This window comes from Channa argus, chromosome 21 (genome assembly GCF_033026475.1).
Source record: "Channa argus isolate prfri chromosome 21, Channa argus male v1.0, whole genome shotgun sequence".
In the NCBI taxonomy this organism is placed as follows: Eukaryota; Metazoa; Chordata; class Actinopteri; order Anabantiformes; family Channidae; genus Channa; species Channa argus.
Window position 1 is genome coordinate 2,694,602 of NC_090217.1, and position 22,867 is coordinate 2,717,468.

Here is a 22,867-nt window from a genome sequence, read left to right on the forward strand (position 1 = left end):
GGTGGGAAGACGGCAATATGACCCTGTACTCTGCTGCTGACATTTGGCTCCTGCCTTCCCACTCATTCTTGGCTTTTTTTTTCTACCTCACTTTTTCTGGAAGTCATGAAACATGCTATTACTGCATGATTGAGCCCACATTTGGCCAACGTTTCATATATTTATTTATGTGGTCGTATTGTTAATTAATGCCTCCAAAATTGAATTTTATTCTAAATCATTTGTGCTTCTTTGCTTCAGCAAAAAGTTGCAACTGATGTTTGACGACACCAAGATCATCAAACAATAATTTATATAACTACTTATTTTATATGTCACTTTATCTGTTGTCAGACATGAATACTAAAATAATGTAATAATGCCTTGAGGACCAAAAGTAAGTAAGTAAAAAGTATAAAAAAATGAACTACAAATTGAAATAATGTTAAACAAATACAAACAATGTGTCTGTACTTACTACAAAGACTGCATTGAACGTGATAAAGACACGTTTGAGGCCTACATTAATTTTTCCCATCTTCAGTTTTCAGTTATCGGCTCTCGGGAGTGAGGTACCACAGTGTGTATAATGATGTCCCACCGTGTGTGATGTGATACTACAAGCAGAATGAATGACTGAGGTCGAACCCAGAGCTGTGACACACAGATCTAATCTGTAGCCAATCACCACAATCTACATACTGCACCACCTCACGGGACACCTGATGCAGTCAAGGAAACGTACAGTAAGTTTCATTTTTATTGAAACTGTAAAAGAACCAGTGTTCAAGTCTGTCTCCTTCTTCATTTTCTGACATATCTGTGGGCCTCAGCCCTTAGATGATCTTTTTGGCATCTCTTTGGCAATTAATAATTATTTAATTGGAGAATCGATTCATCACACAGACTCCAAGGGATACTAATATCACATGCACTAGCAATGACAGTACAATTACTATTCTCTATATTTCATATGAGGATGGTGTTTTGAAAGTCTGCTTTAGGAAATTTAGACTGTAGCCTGTCAAAGCTGCTCTGACAGGGCGGCAGAGCTGAGACAGGACAACTAGAGTTAGTTCATTTAGTTTTTTCTTTGCTTGCAAATAGAGTAAACGGGTCTTACTGATACTCTGAACCGTCTGCTTCTCTCCATGGTTTTCACAAAGTTTTGGTTTTTCTAAGTCAAATCAGCTTGTATGTCACTTGGCATATAAACATTATCCTGGTATGGTAACTTGTGGGTTGCAAAAATACTCAAAATGAAATGCATGTGAATTAACAATCAAAAGCAAGATAACTCCACAGACTGGTATTTGTCTTGAAGGCATTTAAAAGCTAATAAGTGAATTCCGATGGTTTGATCACTCTGTCATTTATTGAGCTCTTGCATACATTGTTACTATATGGTCTGCCACCGTTTTAGAGCAGATTTTATTTCTTCTATTCTTTAAAGATTTGGGTAAATAGTGTTTCATCCTCTAGGAAGTCCCAACAAATAATTTCACTGATCTTTCGTACATTTTGCTCGGCTGCACAATTTAAAATATAACAACAGTGGAAAATATAACACAAACTACTTTTTCTCTTAAAGGCTGCTGTACAAGAAAAGGTCCACGATTACTACTGACCATAGTGGTAGTGTAGCAAGCTGCCTGAAAGCAGTGCTGACGTGAAGTTGCTTTAGTGAACATCAGAGTTCACTGTGAAGTTTTTCACCACCAAGCCATAGCCACTAATCATATAACTTTAAGGTATCTTTAATAATTATTATTTTAATGTTTTGTTTTGTAGCCCTAACCTTCCTGTAACTTAGCTGAGTCTAATCTGAGAACAACGTACACATATTATACAGTAATCGCATGCCATGCTATGGCATACATGAAGAACACCCCCTCGACACTACAGTGCAGATTTTGATAGCAAAAAAGCGAGATGTTAGCTCCCCCAGCCACAGATTAGTGGCTCTAGAGAATGTCATGAGGATTAGGTTCTGACATTGTCAGGAGTCGGTGTACGTTGCTATAGACACTTGGTAAAAGTATCACTACGCCCCCACCAGAGCTTTGTCTAGAGCAAGAGCTGGCATGAATTGCGACAGAGGTGGCCACCTCAAAATTCTCTGTACGGAAAGAGCCCTGAGGTTGTCAATGTGTGTGTTCTGTGGTTTTGAAGGAGAAGCGTAAATAAAGTTTACCTCAACCGTTTGAGACACAATTGTTTGACAATCATCCTGGTACTTCTGCATTTCACTGACTGAATCCTCAATAGCCGCACAAATAAGAAATATAAGGTTTCCCTATTGTACAATTACAGAACAAACGTTAACTGCAATTGTAATTTTGCATACTTACACTTCACACATGCTTGTAACTTCTTTTTTTTTGAGCCGTTAATCTTTCCACAACAATGATATTTAGTTTCCTTCCATGTGCTTACAAATGCTTTTAGTGATGGAAATTCATTTTATTTTCTGCAAGTACACAATAGTAGTACTGTATATAAACGTTTTATGAATATACTTGTCATTTGTTGTGAATGATTTTCTATTGGACTAGTTGTATTTAAACATGTGAAATCAGATAAAAAAAACAATACATTTCATAAATATGTATTAAGTATGGCAATGAGGAAATCAAAGTGGGGATTATTATGGATGAGTGGCTGGCATGATGGCTTTTCATAGAGAATTTTTAAAACATTTTTTTTTTTTACGTAGAGAAGTTGATGTCATGCCCTGTAAAATTTGTAATTATGTGCCACGTTGGGAAAACCTGCTGCCTTCTAAGTGTTGAGTTGGAGGCTGTTTTTGATTGTCTGTTATCAGCAGAGACACAGCATGCACAACTAGAGAATGACCTTTTACATCTTCCATCTGTTTTGAAGGATTTAAACAATCTTTTACCTAAACACAATGAACCTGGGTGTTTTCTTTGCTGACAGGAGGTAATGGAGAAGTAACAAGAAACTTTTTACATTTATTTGGTTTACGGCACAATGGAAAACACTAATTCCAATTAGAAAGTGAGAAAATATGCATCCTTACTTATAGAATTAACTAGCAAAACACATGCTGATTATTATTCTAATAAGAATATTAATATTTTCTAGTGTGTGTACAACAAAACATCTCAGGAAGGTTATTAGAGATTCTCATTATAAACTAATGAGAACATTACCAAAGAGTTGTATGCGTTTTTGTGAAATGTAGTCTTCCACCTGAAACCATGAGTAATGTTGAGCGTGGGAACGTGTGAGTACCTGGTTTGAGCAGTGATTACTGAAATGAGGTCGTGAGGTGTCGCCTCGTACTTTGTCTCTGCTGAGTGATAGACCCGTGTCTTTGGCAGACATGGACAGCTGTAAATATACTTAGGTGGTCTACCCAAGTCTGTTTTGTGGCTGGGAAACATTGTAATAAGGTGTTGTCAATCAACAGCCAACAATTGACAGAACTACATTTTTGGCCCCTTGAAAGCAGAAAAGCTTTGCTTGTTTCTATTCACCTGTGTCTCAAAATAGAAAGCGAAACGATAAACGTTACTTGCACAGAACGGTGGCATTATTTGCACACGACACATCCAGACTTGCAGCAAAATAAGTCTCCTTTTACAGCATGAGGTCTTGCCCTTGTTTGTAAACATACAAAAACATATGTCTGCCTCACTTTCTTAATTTCACATAGATTCATCGGAAGTTACCATTTCTGCACTTTTTGTGTTTTGTGTATTTTTGAACAAGGGAAGTTTTACTAATCAGTTTTCTCTGTCTCAAGGTTGTGTTACACTTACTTAACTTTGTCTTGTAGGAGCTTTTTAAGTCTTTAATATTTTATAACTAAACAACTCTATCTCCTAAATATTACATTTGTATCCAAGTGACCAGTTGTTGAGTTGTTGTCCCCCACATTCTGACATTGGACATCCTTTCTCTGTTATCATTAGATTGTAAACCTCATTCCCTTCTGGACAGTCATGTTTATCTGCTAAGTGTCACAAATGTTTATTTGATATCAGTTTTATTGTGCAGTTTACTATTACCAAAATAATTATGTTCCTAATTTTTATTATAACTGCGCTATCATAACTTTTAATGTGGTTCTTTCCTTCCCTTTTCTTCTGGAGCAGAGGGCAGCTGTTACAAAGCAAAGCAATCTGACCCGTGATGAATGTGTGGTTTGTTTGTTTGTTTTTTTTAATATTGAGTCTCTCAAACAACTGATTATATTTTTCTGTACCTTTCAAACTGTTGTTGGTAGTTGGGATGAATTTTTTTCTCTAGTTTTGTCCTAAGTGGACCCATCATTAGCCTTTTTTTCACAAGTTTTACATTAGGAATGTAATGTGTGAATGACCTTTCTGTAGCTGACGCTCTAGTCAAGGTGCCTACGCGACAGTATGTGTAGGAATGTCGGTTTTGTAAATGATGAACAATATTTTACGTTAGAAAAATCAATGAATGTCAACATTAAAAACCTGAACACATTCCCAACAGACAAATATTCAAATAGTTTCATATTTGGGTCCAGCCTTAGTTGTTATCAACTGTAAATTGAAATATTTGTTCCCAGAATTGTAGCTGTCAAAAATGCGCCATTGTATTTACCAGCGACAGGGTGGTGATATTTTGCATGTAATCTACATAAAGTCCTGCATCTTTGTACAGCGATGATACATTGAAATATGGAGGATTCAAAGATACTCCAGGATAGAAAATCTGTAACATGGCGATGATAAAATTATACAGACGGTGATATTTAGTGTATGTTTGAATTTCTCTACTGAATGTTATTAAAATTAGGGTTAAGACACATACAGCTTTAACAAACAAAGTGGAACTTGAGTAAGAAAAACAATTAATGAGCAAATCACTGCTGGTAATGTGCTGGTTTACTATCAACATGACAGAATTTAGCTGCCACCTTTCAATATATAAATTAACTGCTCCGCTATGCCTGAAAGCTACTTTGTTGTACCTGTGAGATCAACAAAAGATAAGAGAGCTCATTGAAGGCAGCCCGGCCTGTTATCTAAATCAAACTGACAGATTGTTATGACCTGCAGATTTACTGCAAAAGTCATTTGAGAAGCAGATGGCTAGAAAGGTTTGACACATAACAGGGTAAAACAAATAGACCTGAATTGGAGGCTGTTGGTTGGGCCTTTCTAATCCAGGGGAAACAGCAGCTAATAATCACCAGACCTGTTTGGAATTACTGGGGGAAAAAAATCAAACCAACTGTGGGTGTGAGTCAGAGGTTTGGCACCACACCAGAAGTGGTAAATGAAAAAGGAAATAAAGTATTCATGGTCCAAATAAATAGTGGAATAAGATGCTTACACAAACACAAACAAAGAGACTAGTTACTTCAATAAAAGTCACACTTTGTTACTTTTATTAGGAAAAGCCCTGAGTAGGTTGTCTCGTTGTTGATTCATTAAACTGCCTTTTGTGGTTGTGTTCACACATTAATGTCGTGGACATATCTGGACTTGGAGTAATCATGCAGCACTGTCACATCAAAGTACCTGGAATTTTGAATGTAATTGGTATTAGAAGGACCTACGTGTACTCATCTGTGAAACTAGAACCTGATTTTAGCTTTACTCATTTTATGCCACAAATCTTCATTTATCTCCTTTGGTCATCTCCATTAGCACGTGGAGGTGTTTGTACTTAAGTACATTGCTGCTATTTTTCATATTACCCAGCCGAACTAAATCAGATTCATTATTGACAAAGGTTACAGTTAGAATGGGTGGTTGATGCAACTCGCTGTATTACTTCTTCACATAATTTGATTTTGAGTGCGTATGAGTTTGGCCTTAAATAATGCATCCACAGTCCAGTGGCTTCTTGTGCCAGTCCCTCGTCTGGATAAATGCAGAGGGGTTTTTAAGTAAGAACATAAAACACATGCCCATTCATATATGCAAATCATGACTTCCACACCGAGTCTGACTTCATACGGGTCTGTCGTAGCCCAGATTAACAACCGGGGGCCCAATGACCTATAGAGGACTGAAGAGAGTAGACAGGAGTACAGGGAGATGCAGTGTAAGGTGAAGGTAGAGGACATGAGCTTTCCCTCTGATGTCCTCATTCCTGACTGTCTTTTTCTCATCAAACTAGAATGTGTCCCCTTTCCAGTGACACCAAGCTCATTAGTGTTGCCCTAACTATTAAGGAATTATTATTATTATTATTATTATTATTATTATTATTATTTCAACCTTGTGCTTTACTGTGCACAAAAAGTAGGTTGCTAACTTAAGCAGCTGTAAAAGAGGTGGTTTATTTTACCAAAGGTGAAAAAAATGTACCAGTTAAGTAGAAACTTTTCAAGTGGTTGTGAAAAAGGGGGAGGAAAAACTGCTTCTCAGAAAAGTTGGTGATCTCATTTTCACTTACTGTTCATGGGGACCTGAACAAACAATTCAAACCACTGAAAGATCTACTGCTAAAATCCCATCACCCTGACACATGTACTGCCACAAATTCCTTTAGCAACAGATAAAAACCTTTCTTCGGGTCATTCTCAAAGGTTCCTATATGACATATGGTCATATAGTGACCGGTATCAACAACAGTTTCACTTTTAAATATTCATTAAGTTAAGGGTTTATTTCCACCAGGTATGTACATATGGCCTGTTTCTGGGTGACCTACTTTGTGTTGGTTTTACTGGCAGTTTGAGGCAGCAACACAGAACCTTCCATTTATCACAGTCGCCTACATTTTTTTTTTTTTTTTTTTGCTTGTTCAGTGTTATCACCTAATAAACCTGCTTGCGATCCAATCACAAGCCACCACCATATGTGGTCTAGTGTTTTTAATGCCAGTCTACTTTTTTTGCATTATTCTTTTATACATACTGGCATCATCATGCCATCTTCCTAATGCAGATGCCTCCTAGAAATTAAATATATTTACCACTACTTTGCAACAACAAATCAATTTTAAATATGAGTAAAAATATTAATTCATATGGATTGGAAAATCTAGAAATATACCTTGTAAATGTCATAGATTCAAACTAACTTGGTCAAAATTGGTCTAAATCAAGAGCACTGTGGCCTGTTACTGTTTTTTTTTTTTTTTTTTTTTTTTTTCTTCAAATAAAACTCTCGCTAGTGCACAATGGCACTTCTGCCTATTCTCTATACCCCTCATTCCACTATAAACCCCCTCAGCCCCCACTTAGCCCTTTGATAGCCCCACCTTCTCTTCAGGCTCTCAAGGGGCTTCCTTTAGGACCTAAAACTGCTTGGTTTAATTTAACGGGCAGATCATATCCAAATAAAAAGAAGGTAAGAATTTATGGAAAAGTTTATTATGAAATGAATACATAGTACAAAATAGACCCAGAGTAACATAAAACACTCGTGTGAGAGGAGGTTTTCTTGTAAAGTAACACTGGTATATCTATTCAGTATTTGATTACATTTTTGGTCAGTGCTTTATCTGCTTCCAACTAAATAAAAACTTACATTGATTTTGAAATTGCCAGGTCCTGTTTGGTATTGAATCATATAGAACAGTGCCTTTTTGATGAATGGGATGATAGAAGACCCGTGAATCATTCTACTTTTACATGACTGTTGCTTGTGCTGTTGTATACATACACAGAGTTTGGAAAATCAGATCATTTGCACTTCTGGCCATTTTAACCCAAGTAGGTTTAAATTTTTCTTTTTTAGGAATTTGTCCATAATATTGACCATGTAAACAAAAATAATCAGTGCTTTCACTTTTGACAGAAATATAATGTTTTAACTTTTTAAAAATATGACACTAGATATGAATAGAATCATAGTATGTTACTGCTTCTTGCTATTACCATGAAGGCTAAAAGTAATTGAGTTTTTGTGAGTGCAGGTTAGATTGGGTTACATCATTACTAATCTTGTACAATATAAAAATTATTCTAAACTTATCTATTTTTACAGTCAGAGTAGAAAACTGGGTTAACAGAGCTTCAGTCAGATATGGAAAAGCTTTTGCTCAGAAATGATATGACAAGGATAAGGATATGACAATATTGCATATCATGAAACTACAAAAGATATATAATTCACAAAAAATAAAGGCTATTTATCAAATACTGAGTTCAATAGAAAGACAAAAATGACAAGTGGCAGGACTTTTTCCTAGATAAAATCTTGTAACATCGCTGTCTTCAGCCTTCCCTTTTGCTCTTTAAAAAAAAAATGTATCATGGTCATGTATCGACCACTAAATCCTCCTTTTACAGTGCAGAGGTTATAGGTTAGAGGCCAGTGGTGGAGCGTTCCCTTTAGTAGCCCTTCATAGCCATGGATGCTCCTGCCATGTCAGCATTTTTGACCTGATGGATCATCAGGAGGGAGATCAGCAGGCCCAGCAGCTAGATACAAGAAGACAGACAGATGGTGGTAGTGAAATAAATCTGTGAATGAATTTATAAAACTAGTGGACATGACAGAAGTTTGAACTTTGTCTTTTAAGAGCCATAAACATTGGTTAAAATTAGCTATTATCTATTGAGCTTCATTATGTGTCGTGGATGTGTGAACAACAGTTGTTTGCATGTGTTGCATCATGATTTTTAACCCTTAAAATTGCACTGGTCAACACTTAGCCAAGTTTCAAGTTATGTCTAAAAATGCCAAATGAAGATTTGAAAGAAGAGTTTAGGATTTTTTTAATCTGACTACACTAAAGAAGTGAGCGATACCAGTTTACAGCCCTTGTTCTGTCTAAAAAATGCACATCAAAGTTCACCTGAGAGTCTTTAAACTGCAGCATTAGCACTGGGCTCAATTCTGAGTGTATTCAAATAGCAGCAAGTTCACCATTTTATGATCTGCCAGCCTTTTGCTAGTGGTTACAGAGTGAATCATAAACGCACTACTAGTTGTATTGGTCTTTGAAATTTAGGTGCATTTGACAACGTGACAAAGCACAAATTTATGTAGTACATGGATGAAAACAGCAGAATAAGGGCAAATTAATACAGACACAATTGCTTAACCAGTATGCCAAGAGAACATTTGTTACTGCAAAGCTATGAGAGGGTCAAAGCTGACTAATCGGTGACCGATCAACTGGTCAACACCTGACTTCACGTTACTCCCACTCCCAAGTAACTCAGTTCATTATGCAGAGAGATTCTCGGTCATCAGGTCGTTGTTATGCTATAGGTGCAATTCAGTGGCATTTGAACTTGTTTGAGATTCCTTAAGGGAGACAATGTTCATCAAACTAGAATTACCTGGGATTGAACCTAACACAGTCGGTGCAGTCTGACTTTGACTCATCCTAAAGACATGCGATGGTTGGCTAAGATACGATCCACATGTCGCCTCAACAGGCCTTAAAGCTTGAACTGTCTTTAAAGAAAAAGTGTAGTTACTGATCATGGTAAGTAACAACAAAGGAGAACTTACTGCAGTGACAGCAAATCCAAAGCACATGCCCATGGCAATGCTAAAAATGGTGTCAAACAGCCCGTAGATAAACTCACTGCAGGTCTGCGGAAGAAGAAACGGAGACGGGGTAATTAGCTTACGACCTTGCCCTTTGGAAAATTGGCTAGTAAATGAATTGGTTGCTTAGTAATTGAATACCTGGGCATATATTTGCTCTGGACCACTGGCTCCCTGCAAGAAAACAAAGGCAACATATAGTTACCACAATTAACAAGGAAAAGCAGTTCAATGGTCACCTTGTGGAAAATACTAGAAAATACAATACTACACAAAGGAGTATTACTAGATGGAAATTATAAAAAAAAAAAAAGATTATAAAAAAAACCCCATCAAATTGAAACTCAATTTTTGGTACATTTAGTGATGAAGTGGTATTTATTTATAGTTGTATATGATTGGGATCAGTTAATTTATTACTTAATCACATTGTAGTTTGACAATTCAAAAAAAATAAAAACCGACCTGAGGTTTGGGTTTACATCCACTTGTAAAACTTCCACGGGTTGACCTGCATTCACAGGACTCAGGGATGCTGTTACCCCAGTCCTCAGCACTGCTAATTCCACAGCATTGGAGCTACAACAACAACAAAGAGCAAGTTTTTACCAATGAAAATTGTTCTTTCATGATGTGGTATGAATAATAAGAAGTAACAAGAGAACTGAAGAAAATGTAAGAAATAATTGCAGCCAAGTATTGATATCACATCATAATCTTTCTAAAATGTTTGCATTACTAAGTAACTACATAGCAAGTTTCATATTTTAAAACAGTGAGATGATTTGGTAAAGGTTTTATTTTCTATTATGCCTTAAAAAAATAAAAACAGAATCTTTGTGATTACTTTAATCTTCTCTATGTAATAAACAGACAGCCCCATATCCCCCGGTAAACATTCAGCCTAGAAAAGCCTGCAAGGAGTATGTGTTTAGCTAGACTACATTTAAAGGCTCTAATTGTACAGAGAACAACATACACTGCTCTGTAGCCCATCAAGCAGAAGCCTTGTTTCGTCATCTTTCATGAAGTTCTGTGCTACTTCACTGGTGGAGTCCTGAAATCCATCTCTGACCTGCAATTAAAGAGGGTCATGTTGGCATCAAGGAAGAGAGAAACAGAGGAAGCGTAAACACTGAGACAGAAATCAATACGGATGATAAATGGTAGTTAAACAAGGAACATCAACATTAGCATGAAGACAGTCTGAGAAGAAGAATATTAGAATTAAATGAGTAAAAAATGGCATTGAGATAAGGACCCTTGTTTTCCATCAAGTTAGACAAATAATGAACATATCTAGAGAGAAGAAAGTTAACATTCGCTTAAGGTACTAACTGGCTCGAGCAAACATTATTATTTTCATATATTATAAGCAAATGTAGAGGTCGACAGAAAAGAATACCCACATTAAGATTAGTATTAGATTATAAAAACTAAAGAACATCAGCATGAGAGCACTTTATTACGCTGAGATATACAGAGTGTAAGAGAAGGAGTTTAAAATCAAGAGATGAAAGTTTGCGAACAGATTGGTTGGTATGAAGATGGATGGACAATAGATGACCTTATTTCTTGAGACAGCGACAACGATGCCAAAGATCAGCATGATGATCATTCCAAACCCCATAAAACCTGCAAACTGTAAATGAAACAGTATAAATAATTACGAATCATCATCATCATAATCAAGATCTCATGTCTTAGTGCTTTGTTGCTGTTTAAGTGGCTTGGCTGCCCAACACAATACAGACAGTTCAGAATTTGATTATTTTTACTTCTGCCCATTGTTTGGCATTGTACGTACAATTTTAATGATGACAGGTTTTTCGGAGCAGACTGCGTAGATTCCCAGAGTGGACACCCCTAGTATGCCAATGGCAAACACCCAACTCCAGCCCAGGTTCACGCCCCCAACTGTAGACATCTGCACAACACAACACAGACAGGGACTTAATGCAGTCCTCCAAACAGGTGGGTAAATAATATGGCTGACATTATTCTGCATCTGTAGAGTTGTCACCACAACCCTCGAAAAAGCAAAAATGCTTGACTTTACACCTCTTGATACTTTGACCTACTCAAAGCTGTAGATCCTGTAGAGTCAGTGACATGTTGAAAATACAGTCAAAATGCATTAAATAGCAATAATCTATATGTATTAAACCATATTTATTTCACTTTCAATAGACACAAGTTACTTTAGTGTAATGTTTACTGCTACAGAAGAGAAATTGATCTCTTGTTCCTCTTTGCATCTCTCTGCCAACATTGAGAACAGCTGGTTAGCCAGGGTAAACTTAATTTAAAATTAAAAAAAAAAAAAAAAAAAAAGTGGTAGCAGCTGGAGCTCAATTGGCAGTGAACCACATGGTTGATGGTTTGAATCTAGCTTCTTCAAAACCTTACTACATGTCAAAGTGTTGCCAGACAGTAAACCACAAGCGGCCCTTGGTGTTTGATATCTGCTCGTAAGCCACTTTGGAAACATCTAAATGGTAAAGTAGGTCTCCGTCCACAAGTCAGAGCCACAGTTAAAAAAATAAATAAATAATAATAATACCATCAAAACTAAAAATGATGGGCTGTAAATGTGTATTAAAATAATTAATTATTTGTGCCCATTATCATCTTGGCTAATGCCAAACAAGCCTATATGCATATCGATTATAAGCTCATTAACAAGTTGAAGTCCGACGTCTTTGAAAATGAATCTCAACATGCAGGAAATCTAAAACCTATTTGTCTTCTGAAAACTGTTGAACAGAAATGGAGTAAATAAAAGTACATTTGATTTGGTTAAAATGCTGTGTTCCAGGAAGACAGATCTTGTTTAGCCCTCAGGATTTCTGATCTAATACTATTGTCAGACCCTTGCTGTTTTTCTGAGACTGACAAAGCTGACTGGAATGGAAACCTTTGAGCTGCATCTGTTCGGCATTAAAGAAATCAGAGCCTCTACTACATCTGTGTAGCTACTCGCCCCTTTATAAACACACAGTCCCTCACCCCATATTTTTAACATTTCAAAACATACAATATGCATTTTCAGATGTACACTCTATGCAGGATTACATTGAATTTTAACAAACACACAACCAGCTTTTTGTTTTAATTCTGACCATTACAGTAGATCACATTCTCGGGTTAATCATTTTCTGCTATAACCATAACTCAAATCCTTCTACTCTGGTGGTGGTTATAGTATATACATTTTTAAATGTAAGCATGAAATAGAACCTCTGCATGATTGTTTTTTTTTTTTTCCTTTTTTATTGATATGCTTCCTGGAAAAGGTTCAAACACCTGTTTTATTTTTTGTCTATGTCTGACTCTTTCACTGTTGCATGAGTCAATGCAGTAAATCGGCTGCTCATTCTGACAAGTCACATTCTTTTTAGAGAGGCTGTGTTGCCACTGATCTGACAAAGTAAGACAAAGAAAAAAAACACTGTAAAACATTGAACTTTGCAGTTGTATTTGTTTACCTGGGTGCTGTAGGCTGTGCTTCTCACCGCTCCGAGTATCATCAGGCATCCTAAGAGCTAAGGACACATCACAACAGTTGTGACACAGAAGAACTGCTTTTCTCAAAAGGAAAAGTCTAAATTAAAGGGTGTAAAGCCAGGACACACAATTAACAAAACATTGCAACTAAATTAATAATTAATCGTTCACTTGTAAACCCTGTAAGATGATGTAATGTAACATTACATACTTACATGTTGTTTGGAAAAGCAATGACCAGATTAACTCAGTTTTATTTAAATTCTAGTGAAGATTCTAATATTTCTGAATATGCCATGAATCAGGATTATTTGTGAAACTAGTATGAAATGGTGCACAAGGGTTTCGGAAATTTTCTATTTGACTACATAATGCTGGCAAAAAACCCGATGTGCTAGTTGTATATTTCAGTTAAATGTAATGCAGCCGTATCGAACAAAGTGATTCATAATATAAATAAAACTGAGTGGCACCAAATAGTAGGGCATTGCAAAGGGATCACTGCTTAAAGTTTAAAGTAAAAATCTGGCCATTAATTCAGGCAATAAATTTAAATCGGATTGAAATTTTGTTTTTCTCTCAACCCATTTGTCCAGTAGTAGAGCTTCTATCATTTCTGTACTCGGATACTAGATGGAGACAAAGACCAAAGAATTGACCACTGCTTATTTCTTAAACCTGATAATTTCATCTGTTGACTAGTGCAAACGATTGCATAGAAAATTAATGCCTTAACCTGGACACATTTCAATCTTCCTAAATGTTAGAATCTTCAAACTTTATCTAACAAGAGTTAAAAAGATTCTCAAACACACGAGCCTCTTCAAATTTCAGTTTTCCTGTCAATGTTCAAAGGGTAAAAACTCCAGCTAAAAGAGAAGTAATAACCATAAGTGACAGGAAAAGGGAGTTGGTGGGCAAACTGAAATATGATCCCTTTCTCTGCTGCCGAGATTTGTATCTGGGTACCCTCTCCCCCCGCCTTTTTGTTGTTTTCTTTTTTTCTTTTTTTTTTTTTCTTTTTAGGGTAGGAGGTCTTTTACTGGAAGCCAGAAGTTTACAGGATATGCCCTATGGATTAAAACATTTAAAACTGCTTTGTTGTCCTAGTTCAAAATTAGAACATGATCCTTTGCACATTTAGTTTCATGATTTTTGCTCTTACTCTACATATTGGTATATGCAGGTATAATAGCAGTTAATGGGTTATTGGTAATAAACTAAACTTTTTTTTTTTTTTTTAAAGTTTTGTGATTAAATGCATGTGTTTTGTGTTATTTTCAAAAAATGTCCTCTAGTCTAAAGTCTAAAAGCCTTTGGTATTTGTTAAACATGAAAGTGTAATGAATACATTTAAGAAAGAAGGTTGCTTCAAACACAAATGCTAAACTAATTAAATGATGTACAGAGGACTAAACAAAATACGTAAATATAAACTTAAAAACAAAGTCTGGAATAAAAAAAGGTTTGTACTTACTGCAAACAGCACATTGAAGAAAATAAAGATACATTTGAGGCATCCATTAATTTTTCCCATGTTCACTTTTTAGTTATTTGCTCTCTAGAGATGAAGAAGTGAAGAGTTTGGGCTGTACTACTACAGTGTGTTCAGCTTGCTGTGTAGGATGTGATAAAATATGATGTTGTGAATGAGTGGGGGTGGGGTGGGGTGGGGTGGGGTGGGGAGGGGGAAACCCAGAGCTGTGGAAGGTGGATCTAATCTGCAGCCAAACACATGCAATCAAGAAAATGAAATTTATCATAACCAACTGCATTGAGTGTTCTGGCTGAATTACAAAAACATTCTCTGTAAATTGAAATCTATATTAAGAGATCTGCCCGTAAATGTAGGTATATGAACACGTACGTTAAGCTTTCACTTTTACGGCAATAAAATTTGACTATACAGGCCTTAAAGACAGAATGAGGATTATTTAAAATATGCATTGTTAAACATGTTTTTGGTTTTTAATGTAGTTGACATGAGCTGCAGTAAAAGTAGAAAAATGTGTATAATAAAGCACTGCAACGAAGTCTGTTTGAATGTACAGGTTACCAAAAAGTGTTTGATTAAACACATTTACTATACAAGTTGTAGGACACAGTTGTCTTCCGCAACAAGGTGGAGCTGTTTATACTCGAAATTATTTGCTATATTGATTTGTAATTTTGGCCTACAACAGCTTTTAAATTTGCATTGTGGGCATTGCATTTCTGTGCTTTCTAACTGCTCTAGATCTATGAAGTGTTTACACGAGGACTGAAGTAGGAAGCCACGCCCCTTCTGTAGGTCCCCATGTAATAGATCCATCCTGCCTGCTTACCTCACAGAGCAAAAATGCACAGGAGCAGTGCCCATTGTCACAAATACGGAGTTTTGTGGGCTGTTTTTAGGCTGTAAAACATTGTCCAAATCAAAGCATGAGATCCAGAGTAATGGGGAAATAAAGAGAAGAATGGCTTCTCCACCAAACCGCTGAGTGACGTGAAGTAGACACAGGACATCTGTTTTTGATTTTCTACCTGCTTTTTCTCTTAAAGGAAAAAAAAACACATCTTGTTCTGTGTCCCTGTGATCATATAGATTCATAAATTATCTCTGTGACTTTAGCAACTGTCCATCAAACACAAGACATGTCATCCTGATGGGTGGCTGTCAATTAATTACATCGTCCCCAAGCATCTGCTAAACAAGTTTTTGCAATGCGTCCTGCACCATTGGCACTTGTCTTAAATTAGCAGCTTTTCAGTAAATGCCTGCATGAGAACACATAAAACCAGAGGTTTAACGGCTGAGTCCCAGGGGTATGTCCAGAGAGAATTAACATCCGCACTGATAGTCTTGCAAGCTTTTAATGCTGTCCTAACCCTCCAGTCAGCTCAAGCTGTTTGTGAAAGGTCAGTTTGTCATTATCATTTACAAGAGAGAGTTTGATTTGTGTTTTCTGTTTTGGAAGTGAAAACATTTTCATAACTAAAAAAGTAGTATTTTACCATGGTCCTATTATCACTGATACTTGTTTATGTTGCAGGCAGGACAGTAAGACACAGAATTGCCATTTCATGCTACCAAAAACTTGGAGCGAATGAAATGGAATAATTCAGCTTTTTGATTTAACTTCATTCTGTAAAGTGCCTTGAGATGACTTTGTAGTGAATTGGTGCTATAGAAATAAAGTCAAGACTGAAAAGTTGTATAGAGAAAACCCAACAAATCCCCCTGGAGAAAGCCAGAGGCAACAGTGGAGAGGACAAACTCCCTTTAACGGAAGAAACCCCCAGCTGAACCAGGCTCAGGGTGGACGTCCATCTGCTTTGACCGGTTGAACATGTATGTTTCAATGCCATTTGTAAGGAGCAGGTCTAATGTGTGACTAAAACAGTGAGTGGGTTTATTCACGAGTGAATTAAACAAAGTGCTGAGACAGTTACTGTCAGCATCTACATGAATGTTAAAGTCTCCCACTATAATGACTTTATCTGTACTAAGCACTAAATTGGATAAAAATTTAGAAAATTCAATCAAAAACTCTGAATAAGGGACTGGAGGACGGTGCACGATAACAAATAATAGTGGAAGATTGCTGCTACTCCTCCACCTCAGCCTGTGCTTCTAGGAACATGATCATTAATATGACTCATTTAAACTGACATATTCTTCCTGCTGCAACCAGGTTTCAGTGAGACAAAATAAATCGAATTGATGATCATTTATCAAGTCATTTACTAACCGAGATTAAGAAGAGAGAGATTTGATATTTAATATTCCACATTTGTTTTGGGGTTGTCATTGTTATCCTGACTAACTCCTTGTGGTCCTTTTTGGTTTATCTAATTTAGTTGGTTGCGAAACAAACACCGTCAATATGTATGTGGGAGTTGTGGGGGGGTGATGATTGTAAGGACACTGCAGAGGCGTGTAGGACTGGATCTCTGCGGGGTCTTAGTGACTTAACCCTTCACCCAAACTCAGCCAACTCCACCGAGCTCTTCCTTGTTCAACTCATTTATTGAAAGCAGCAACAGAGCAGACACAAGTGGGCCTTCATATGGTTGGACACTTTATGCATAATCATCACTTTACAATACTTCTCGTTTAGATAAAAATAAGTTGTTGTTAAGCAGATAGAGAGCTCTGAACAGATACACAACACCAGATACAGTTAAGTCAGTTAAGGATGTATGCAAAGAAGAACGTGTTACAACATTCTGTCCTAGCTATGACATAAACACACTTTTCACAACGTTGGTAAAATGAGTACAGGACAATGTGAAATGCAATTCATCACATAATGATAATATAATGCAAAAATATAACAAACCCTAACAACCAGCAAAAAGTTTGTTTGCATCAAGCTTGCGAACAAGTGAAACCCAAGTGTCTAACAGTCGAAAACTTAATTTAAGAAACAGCTCAGCTTTGACTAGAAAGCCACTGTAACGACTGCTTATCAACACAAGTAAAGCTTGTACATAATTCTCTAAACGGAAGTCAAGAATGGTGGAGCTCTTAGAGAGCTCTTTCTGTGCACGCTGTGTTTGGCACGACGCTGCTAAAGCTTCTGATTCGAAATGTGAGGAAATGTGTGATTGTACACATACAGAATATACAAAACAGATGAAAAGATGTGGAGTGAGGGAGTCAGCTGTCTGCTGTCAGGAGAGGTCAGGATGCACATAATCTTGTGATGGTGTGTGTGAGAGTGGAAATGTGATTAACCGAATTTTATTGGAATGTTGTGCATTAACTAATGTGCGACTGTGAAATATTGTAATAGTGAAAACATGAAAATGATTGATTTCTAAAATGGTTTCATCTCTTCAGTGGAACGTTCAGTAAACACAAGTTACCGCTTCATGTACAGAAAGTAATGAGTAATTAGCAAGTATGTTCGTCATATAACAACTTCATTGTTAAATGGTCATATTAAAAAGTTGTTTACACAACCTGCAAGTGTTGCTGATGGCCTGTTCTTTTCACTGTCCCCACGTCTGCGCAGCTTGACGGCAGGTGGAATTGTGCAAGAGGTAGTTTCTGCTCAAAGGAAAGTGGAAAGCACCTCTGCATCCAACCTCATGTGCGTGAGAACATGAGAGTAAGTCAAACATCACAGTTTTACACTTTAACGAGCATAATTGTGCACAATTTCAAGCAGACTGAAATGCTGTGACGCGCTCCTCTACTTTATGTCCTACTGTTTTTGTCAAAACTTTTTCTTTTCTATTTCTGTAACAAACAATGCATTAGAAACTTGCGTAGCTTTGAGATTAGTCTTTCTTTGTGTACACTTTGTGGCTCTGGGACCGCAAGGTTTGTTATGTTAGAGAGTAGCTGCTGGCCATCTGTTTAATGTGTTATGTGTTATCTCTTAGGCTGACTGTAGATGACCAATATCTAAAAATTACATTAGTAGTTATTTACTGTGGCTTCTCCTTTGCTTTACAGCTGCATCTGTATCCACCTAAACAGTTGTGTGGAGAATACCTGATGCTTAAGCCTTTACAGTTGCCAGCTGTTTGAACATGTACACGAGATTTTGAAGTGGCTTTTTTAAACGAGCTCTTCTGCACCGTCAGGCTCACACACTCCCGTTCTTTTTCTTTTTTTCTTTTTCTGTACCTGTTTTACTGTGTGAAGCCAATTAACTGGGCAGTAAACAAACAAAAGTTTAAAGTATCAATAAGTTTTGACTTATTACAGCTGCCACTGTCGCCGATTATGTTGCTTGTTTATGATCTTGTGACTCGTTCATCTTCTGTGGTTGGTGGTTGGTTAAATGTGTGCGTTGGTTGGCTGTGAGTAGCTACTGAATTTATTCAGTGATGTGTGTGGGTGAGGATTTGGTGAAAGTAAGAAAACTTGCTAAAAACTAAAAATCCAACCTTGCAATAAAAAACCTATCCACAGGATGAGTTTTCAGTGTGAAATGTTAACACTCCTCTGAGCCTTCAATGATTTACTCATCTTCTTTTGCCTTTCTTTTTATACAAATACAATATTTTGTCCTCCATTTCTGAGCCCAATCCCCTGTAAAATCACGCAATATTAGCACTTTTTTTGGTCAATAATGAAAAGATGATCATTTCTGCGGTGGCATCGTGTGCATATGCCAAAATGGGTTCTTGTTATTGACCTTAATATCTGCCCAAGCATGTTTGTGTTGCCCTATCACTGAAGTTAAGTTTTATTTCAATAGAATACGAGTTTCATGCAAAACTGAAACCAAATTACTTTTGTTTCAGAAGAAGTGACAGTGATGTTTTGGCTCTGGATTTATCTACAGATTATTTTAAAGTTCAATAGTCCACACGGTAGAGCTATTTACTTTTTTTTTTACCCTGTGGAACTGGTAAAAACTGATGGAAAACCAGGCGAGACATTCAAGATTCAAAGATTCAAAGTGTTTGTCATATGCGCAGACAGAAAGCATGTTTCCCTGCACAATGAAATTCTTACTTTGCCGTCCACACTAAATGTCACACAGTAAAGTAAAATAAAAGTTAAAATAAAATAAAAAAATAAGAGCAATAAAGGCAAGAAAGGTGAGGTAGTGCAGTTCTTAATAAAGGCAATAAAAGGTGAGTTTGTGGAGGACGACCGTGTTGAAGGCGGAGCTGTAGTCTATGAAGAGTATCCTTAGGTATGAGCCTTATTTTCCAGATGAGAGAGGGAGTAGTGGATGGTGATCTGAGGTGGACCTGTTGGGCCGGTCGGCATACTGCAGGGGGTCTGAACGTGGGCCAGCACCGCTCTCTCGAAACACTTCATAATGTTTGTTTCAGTCTTTGCCTGTAAGCAGGGTACAGGAACAAAGAGATGGGGGCTGCAGCCCTGTATGCACCGCGTATGTTGCTGTAAACATGATCCAGAGTGTTGGTATCACGGGGGGGGGAATGTCCACATGCTGGTGGTATTTGGGGAATACAGTCCGTAAACTACACTGGTTGAAGTGGCCAGCAACAATAAAAACAGCGTCAGGATGAACCGTTTCTAACGCGCTGATGACGTCATGGAGTTTGCTGAGTGCTGCCGTGGACGTAGCTCGCGGGGGGATGTAAACATCAGCCAAAGACACAGCAGTAAATTCCCTCGGTAGATAATAAGGACGGAACTTCAGCAGTAGAAACTCCACTTCATTTACAGTAGATCGCACTGACTGAATACATATTTCAGTGTTGCAGTCACATCAATAGTTTACACATGTGTAACATCTTACAATACTAAATTTGTTTTTATAGTCTACAACTTAAAATATTTAAGACCTCGTAAATGAAACACATCAGGGATCAGTGCTTTTTAGGAAATGCAGTATGTACACTCCCCTTTCAAAGTATTGGAACAGTGAGGCAGACTCTTATTTTTGCTGTAGACTAAAAACATTTGGCTTTGACCATAAAAGATAAATATGAGAAAAGAAACCAACATTTCAGCTTTGATTTCCAGCTATTTACAAATTGTCCTGATACACAATTTAGAAGATGGCACCTTTAGTTTGAACCCACCCATTTTTCATGTGAGCAAAAGTATTGGAAGTACTCACTCATAAAAACCAAGTATGTTGGTTGTGTGTGTAGTGTTTTGTTGCCCAGGTGTCATATGACATTAATTATTCAAATATTAAATAGCACTCAGTTAGCCCTGTTCAGGGTGCATTTATAGTTAAGAGGTGTAACCAACGTGAAAACCAGAGAGCTGTCTATGGCTATGGGGCTTAAAATACGTACAAACAAATCTACTAAATTAAAAGAAAAACTGTCATATATGTTTTTACATTTGTCTTTTAGAAAGTTTAGGCTGTGCCACTTGCTGGTGGGTTGGGATTCCTGCCCTTTTCTTTGTTGCAAGTTTTCGAAAGTGTCCATTGTGGCTTTCAGTTCATGTTTTGCTTGGTTGCAACTCACACATCTTTCCCTCTTTGTCCTTCCTTGAGCTGGATTGTGATATTTTTTACACAGAAATGAAAAATAAATCTTACTATTGCCAGATCTGTGTTGTGAGATAGTTTATAAGCAATAGTCTGCGAGGTTACAATATCTGCTGTTCAAAATAAGTGAACCTGAAATAGGCAGAGAGTGAAAGCTAAAACATGCATCAGGTGGTTGGACAATTCCGTAGTTTCAAAAAGAACCATGACTAATGTTTACATGTAAAGCATCAGGTTAGTGCTTCATTCCCCCCCTGGTATTAACATGTGATCTGTTACTGGATAATGACATCTCTACATATCTCTGTTAGACACAGCCATCTTACAGCTGAGACTTGCAAACTCAAACAACCATTTTCAAAGCATTTTTTATTATGATGCAAGTTATGCCTCTGCTTTTTAGCTGTGATTGTAATTTTCTGTATTAAATTGATCACAGTCAGACATGCATCAACATTAATATTTGTAAATCATGAGCCATTTTGTTAGATCCACCTAGACCTTACAATGCTGGAACACAAACTTGTAGTGTAGTGGAGGTTACATCCAGACATTTGAATAAATGTCACTGTAGGGCCGAAAGGTGTTACACCCACCCACCAACTTTTATTTTGGGTTGGTGTTTTTTCCAGCGTGGCAAAGCCTCCGTGAATAGCAATGTTTAACATAACAGTAATGTGCCAGCAGTTTGGGGATGGCCCTTTCATCTTTAATTATGACATGTTTGTAAGAAGGCATCGCAGGTTTGTTTTGACGTGTTTGGCAGAAGCTGAGTATAGGCCCAGTCGATTGAAGAGTTTTACTGTTCTGGTGGCGCTTCACAAGAACATGCCATCAGAATGCTAAGTTTGGTAAATAGCAAGCCCATTATGAATAAGAGCGAAACGTGGCATTTTTAACTTGTCTAATGTCGGGGCATCATTCACATCTTATTGTGACTAATTGGAACAACAGCAATAACAATTGTTTCACATTGGACTCCAACTACGTTTCTGTTTGTAGTGTGAAAGTTAAAAACAAAATTTAGTAATAGTTTTACAGTTACACCCTCCAAAAACAACTTGTGGACGATCAAAGTTTCTACATTCAGCAGCTGGAAATATTGGAAAATGGTAAATTGTTCTCTTTTAAAGTGCTTTTTAGTGTCTTGGCCAAAGACACTTCGACACATAGCCACGAGGGACTGGGAATCTAACCACTGACTCTGTGGTTTGAGATGAATGCCTTAACAACTGGTCTACAGCCACCCAATATTCCCATTACATTGATTTTGTCAGAACATAAGATGTTAAGAACAAGCTAATCGGTTAAAACTATCGTTGATAGCAACCAACAAAGAGCTAATGAAGCTTGTGGCTGCATATGTGATGGAGGATATGTTGCACAAAGGGTCAAAAAACTTATTGAAAAATAATTAAAGTTATACCTTTGCAAAAGTTTGCATAACCCTTAAATTAAATTTAAATAAATTATTCAAAATGTAAGAAATTAACTATAGAGATCCGACAGCATTACATAAACATTAGTACCTTAGAATCTATTCTGAGATGATATAATATAAAGCTATGATGTGATCTATAGTCAGTGACGGGCACCAAGAATCAGTGTAACATGTTAACTTCAGCGTCTTGGACTAATTTGACTCTTGATGGCAGTGAGTGGGAGGGCTTAGAGTAAAATGTGCGAATTGACAGAAATCAGTCGCATCTTGCAGAACTATGAGCCAGATTTTATCGGCTTTTTTATCAGGGCTTTTTCCTTTTTATGGATCAAATTTGTTATTTTTCTCAAACAATGTGAAAGAAATTGAGCTCTGGTGCATCTTGTGTCCACTGATCATCCTTGAGATGTTTCTACAACTTCAAGTCAAGTCAAGTGGCTTTTATTGTCATTTCTACTATACACAGTGGTTCACAGTAGAAATGACCTGTAGACTTGATGTGAGTCCACCTGTGGACATGATTTGGAAAAGCATACACCTGTGTACATCAG

At 37.1% G+C, this 22,867-nt stretch overlaps 1 protein-coding gene across 1 annotated transcript; it reads right to left on the reverse strand.

The window, feature by feature from the left end:
* Window positions 1-7,287: 7,287 nt before the first annotated feature.
* LOC137106886 (tetraspanin-8-like) lies at window positions 7,288-14,588 on the reverse strand. Its single transcript, XM_067490902.1, has 9 exons — window positions 14,428-14,588; window positions 12,932-12,988; window positions 11,251-11,370; window positions 11,011-11,085; window positions 10,423-10,518; window positions 9,909-10,022; window positions 9,585-9,617; window positions 9,405-9,488; window positions 7,288-8,362 (listed from the first exon to the last, which is right to left on the reverse strand). Exons 1-9 carry the CDS (start codon window positions 14,485-14,487, stop codon window positions 8,273-8,275), a joined length of 729 nt encoding a protein of 242 aa, XP_067347003.1. The 5' UTR covers window positions 14,488-14,588; the 3' UTR covers window positions 7,288-8,272.
* Between the last annotated feature and the right edge of the window lie 8,279 nt (window positions 14,589-22,867).

Excerpts from the sequence above, each read along its gene's own strand:
- LOC137106886 (XM_067490902.1), bottom strand. The coding sequence starts at position 14,487 with ATGGGAAAAATTAATGGATGCCTCAAATGTATCTTTATTTTCTTCAAT. Across the intron at positions 11,371-12,931 it reads GCACAGCCTACAGCACCCAG|ATGTCTACAGTTGGGGGCGT; the intron begins GTAAACAAATAC and ends TGTGTTGTGCAG. Across the intron at positions 8,363-9,404 it reads TTGGATTTGCTGTCACTGCA|CTGCTGGGCCTGCTGATCTC; the intron begins GTAAGTTCTCCT and ends TCTTGTATCTAG.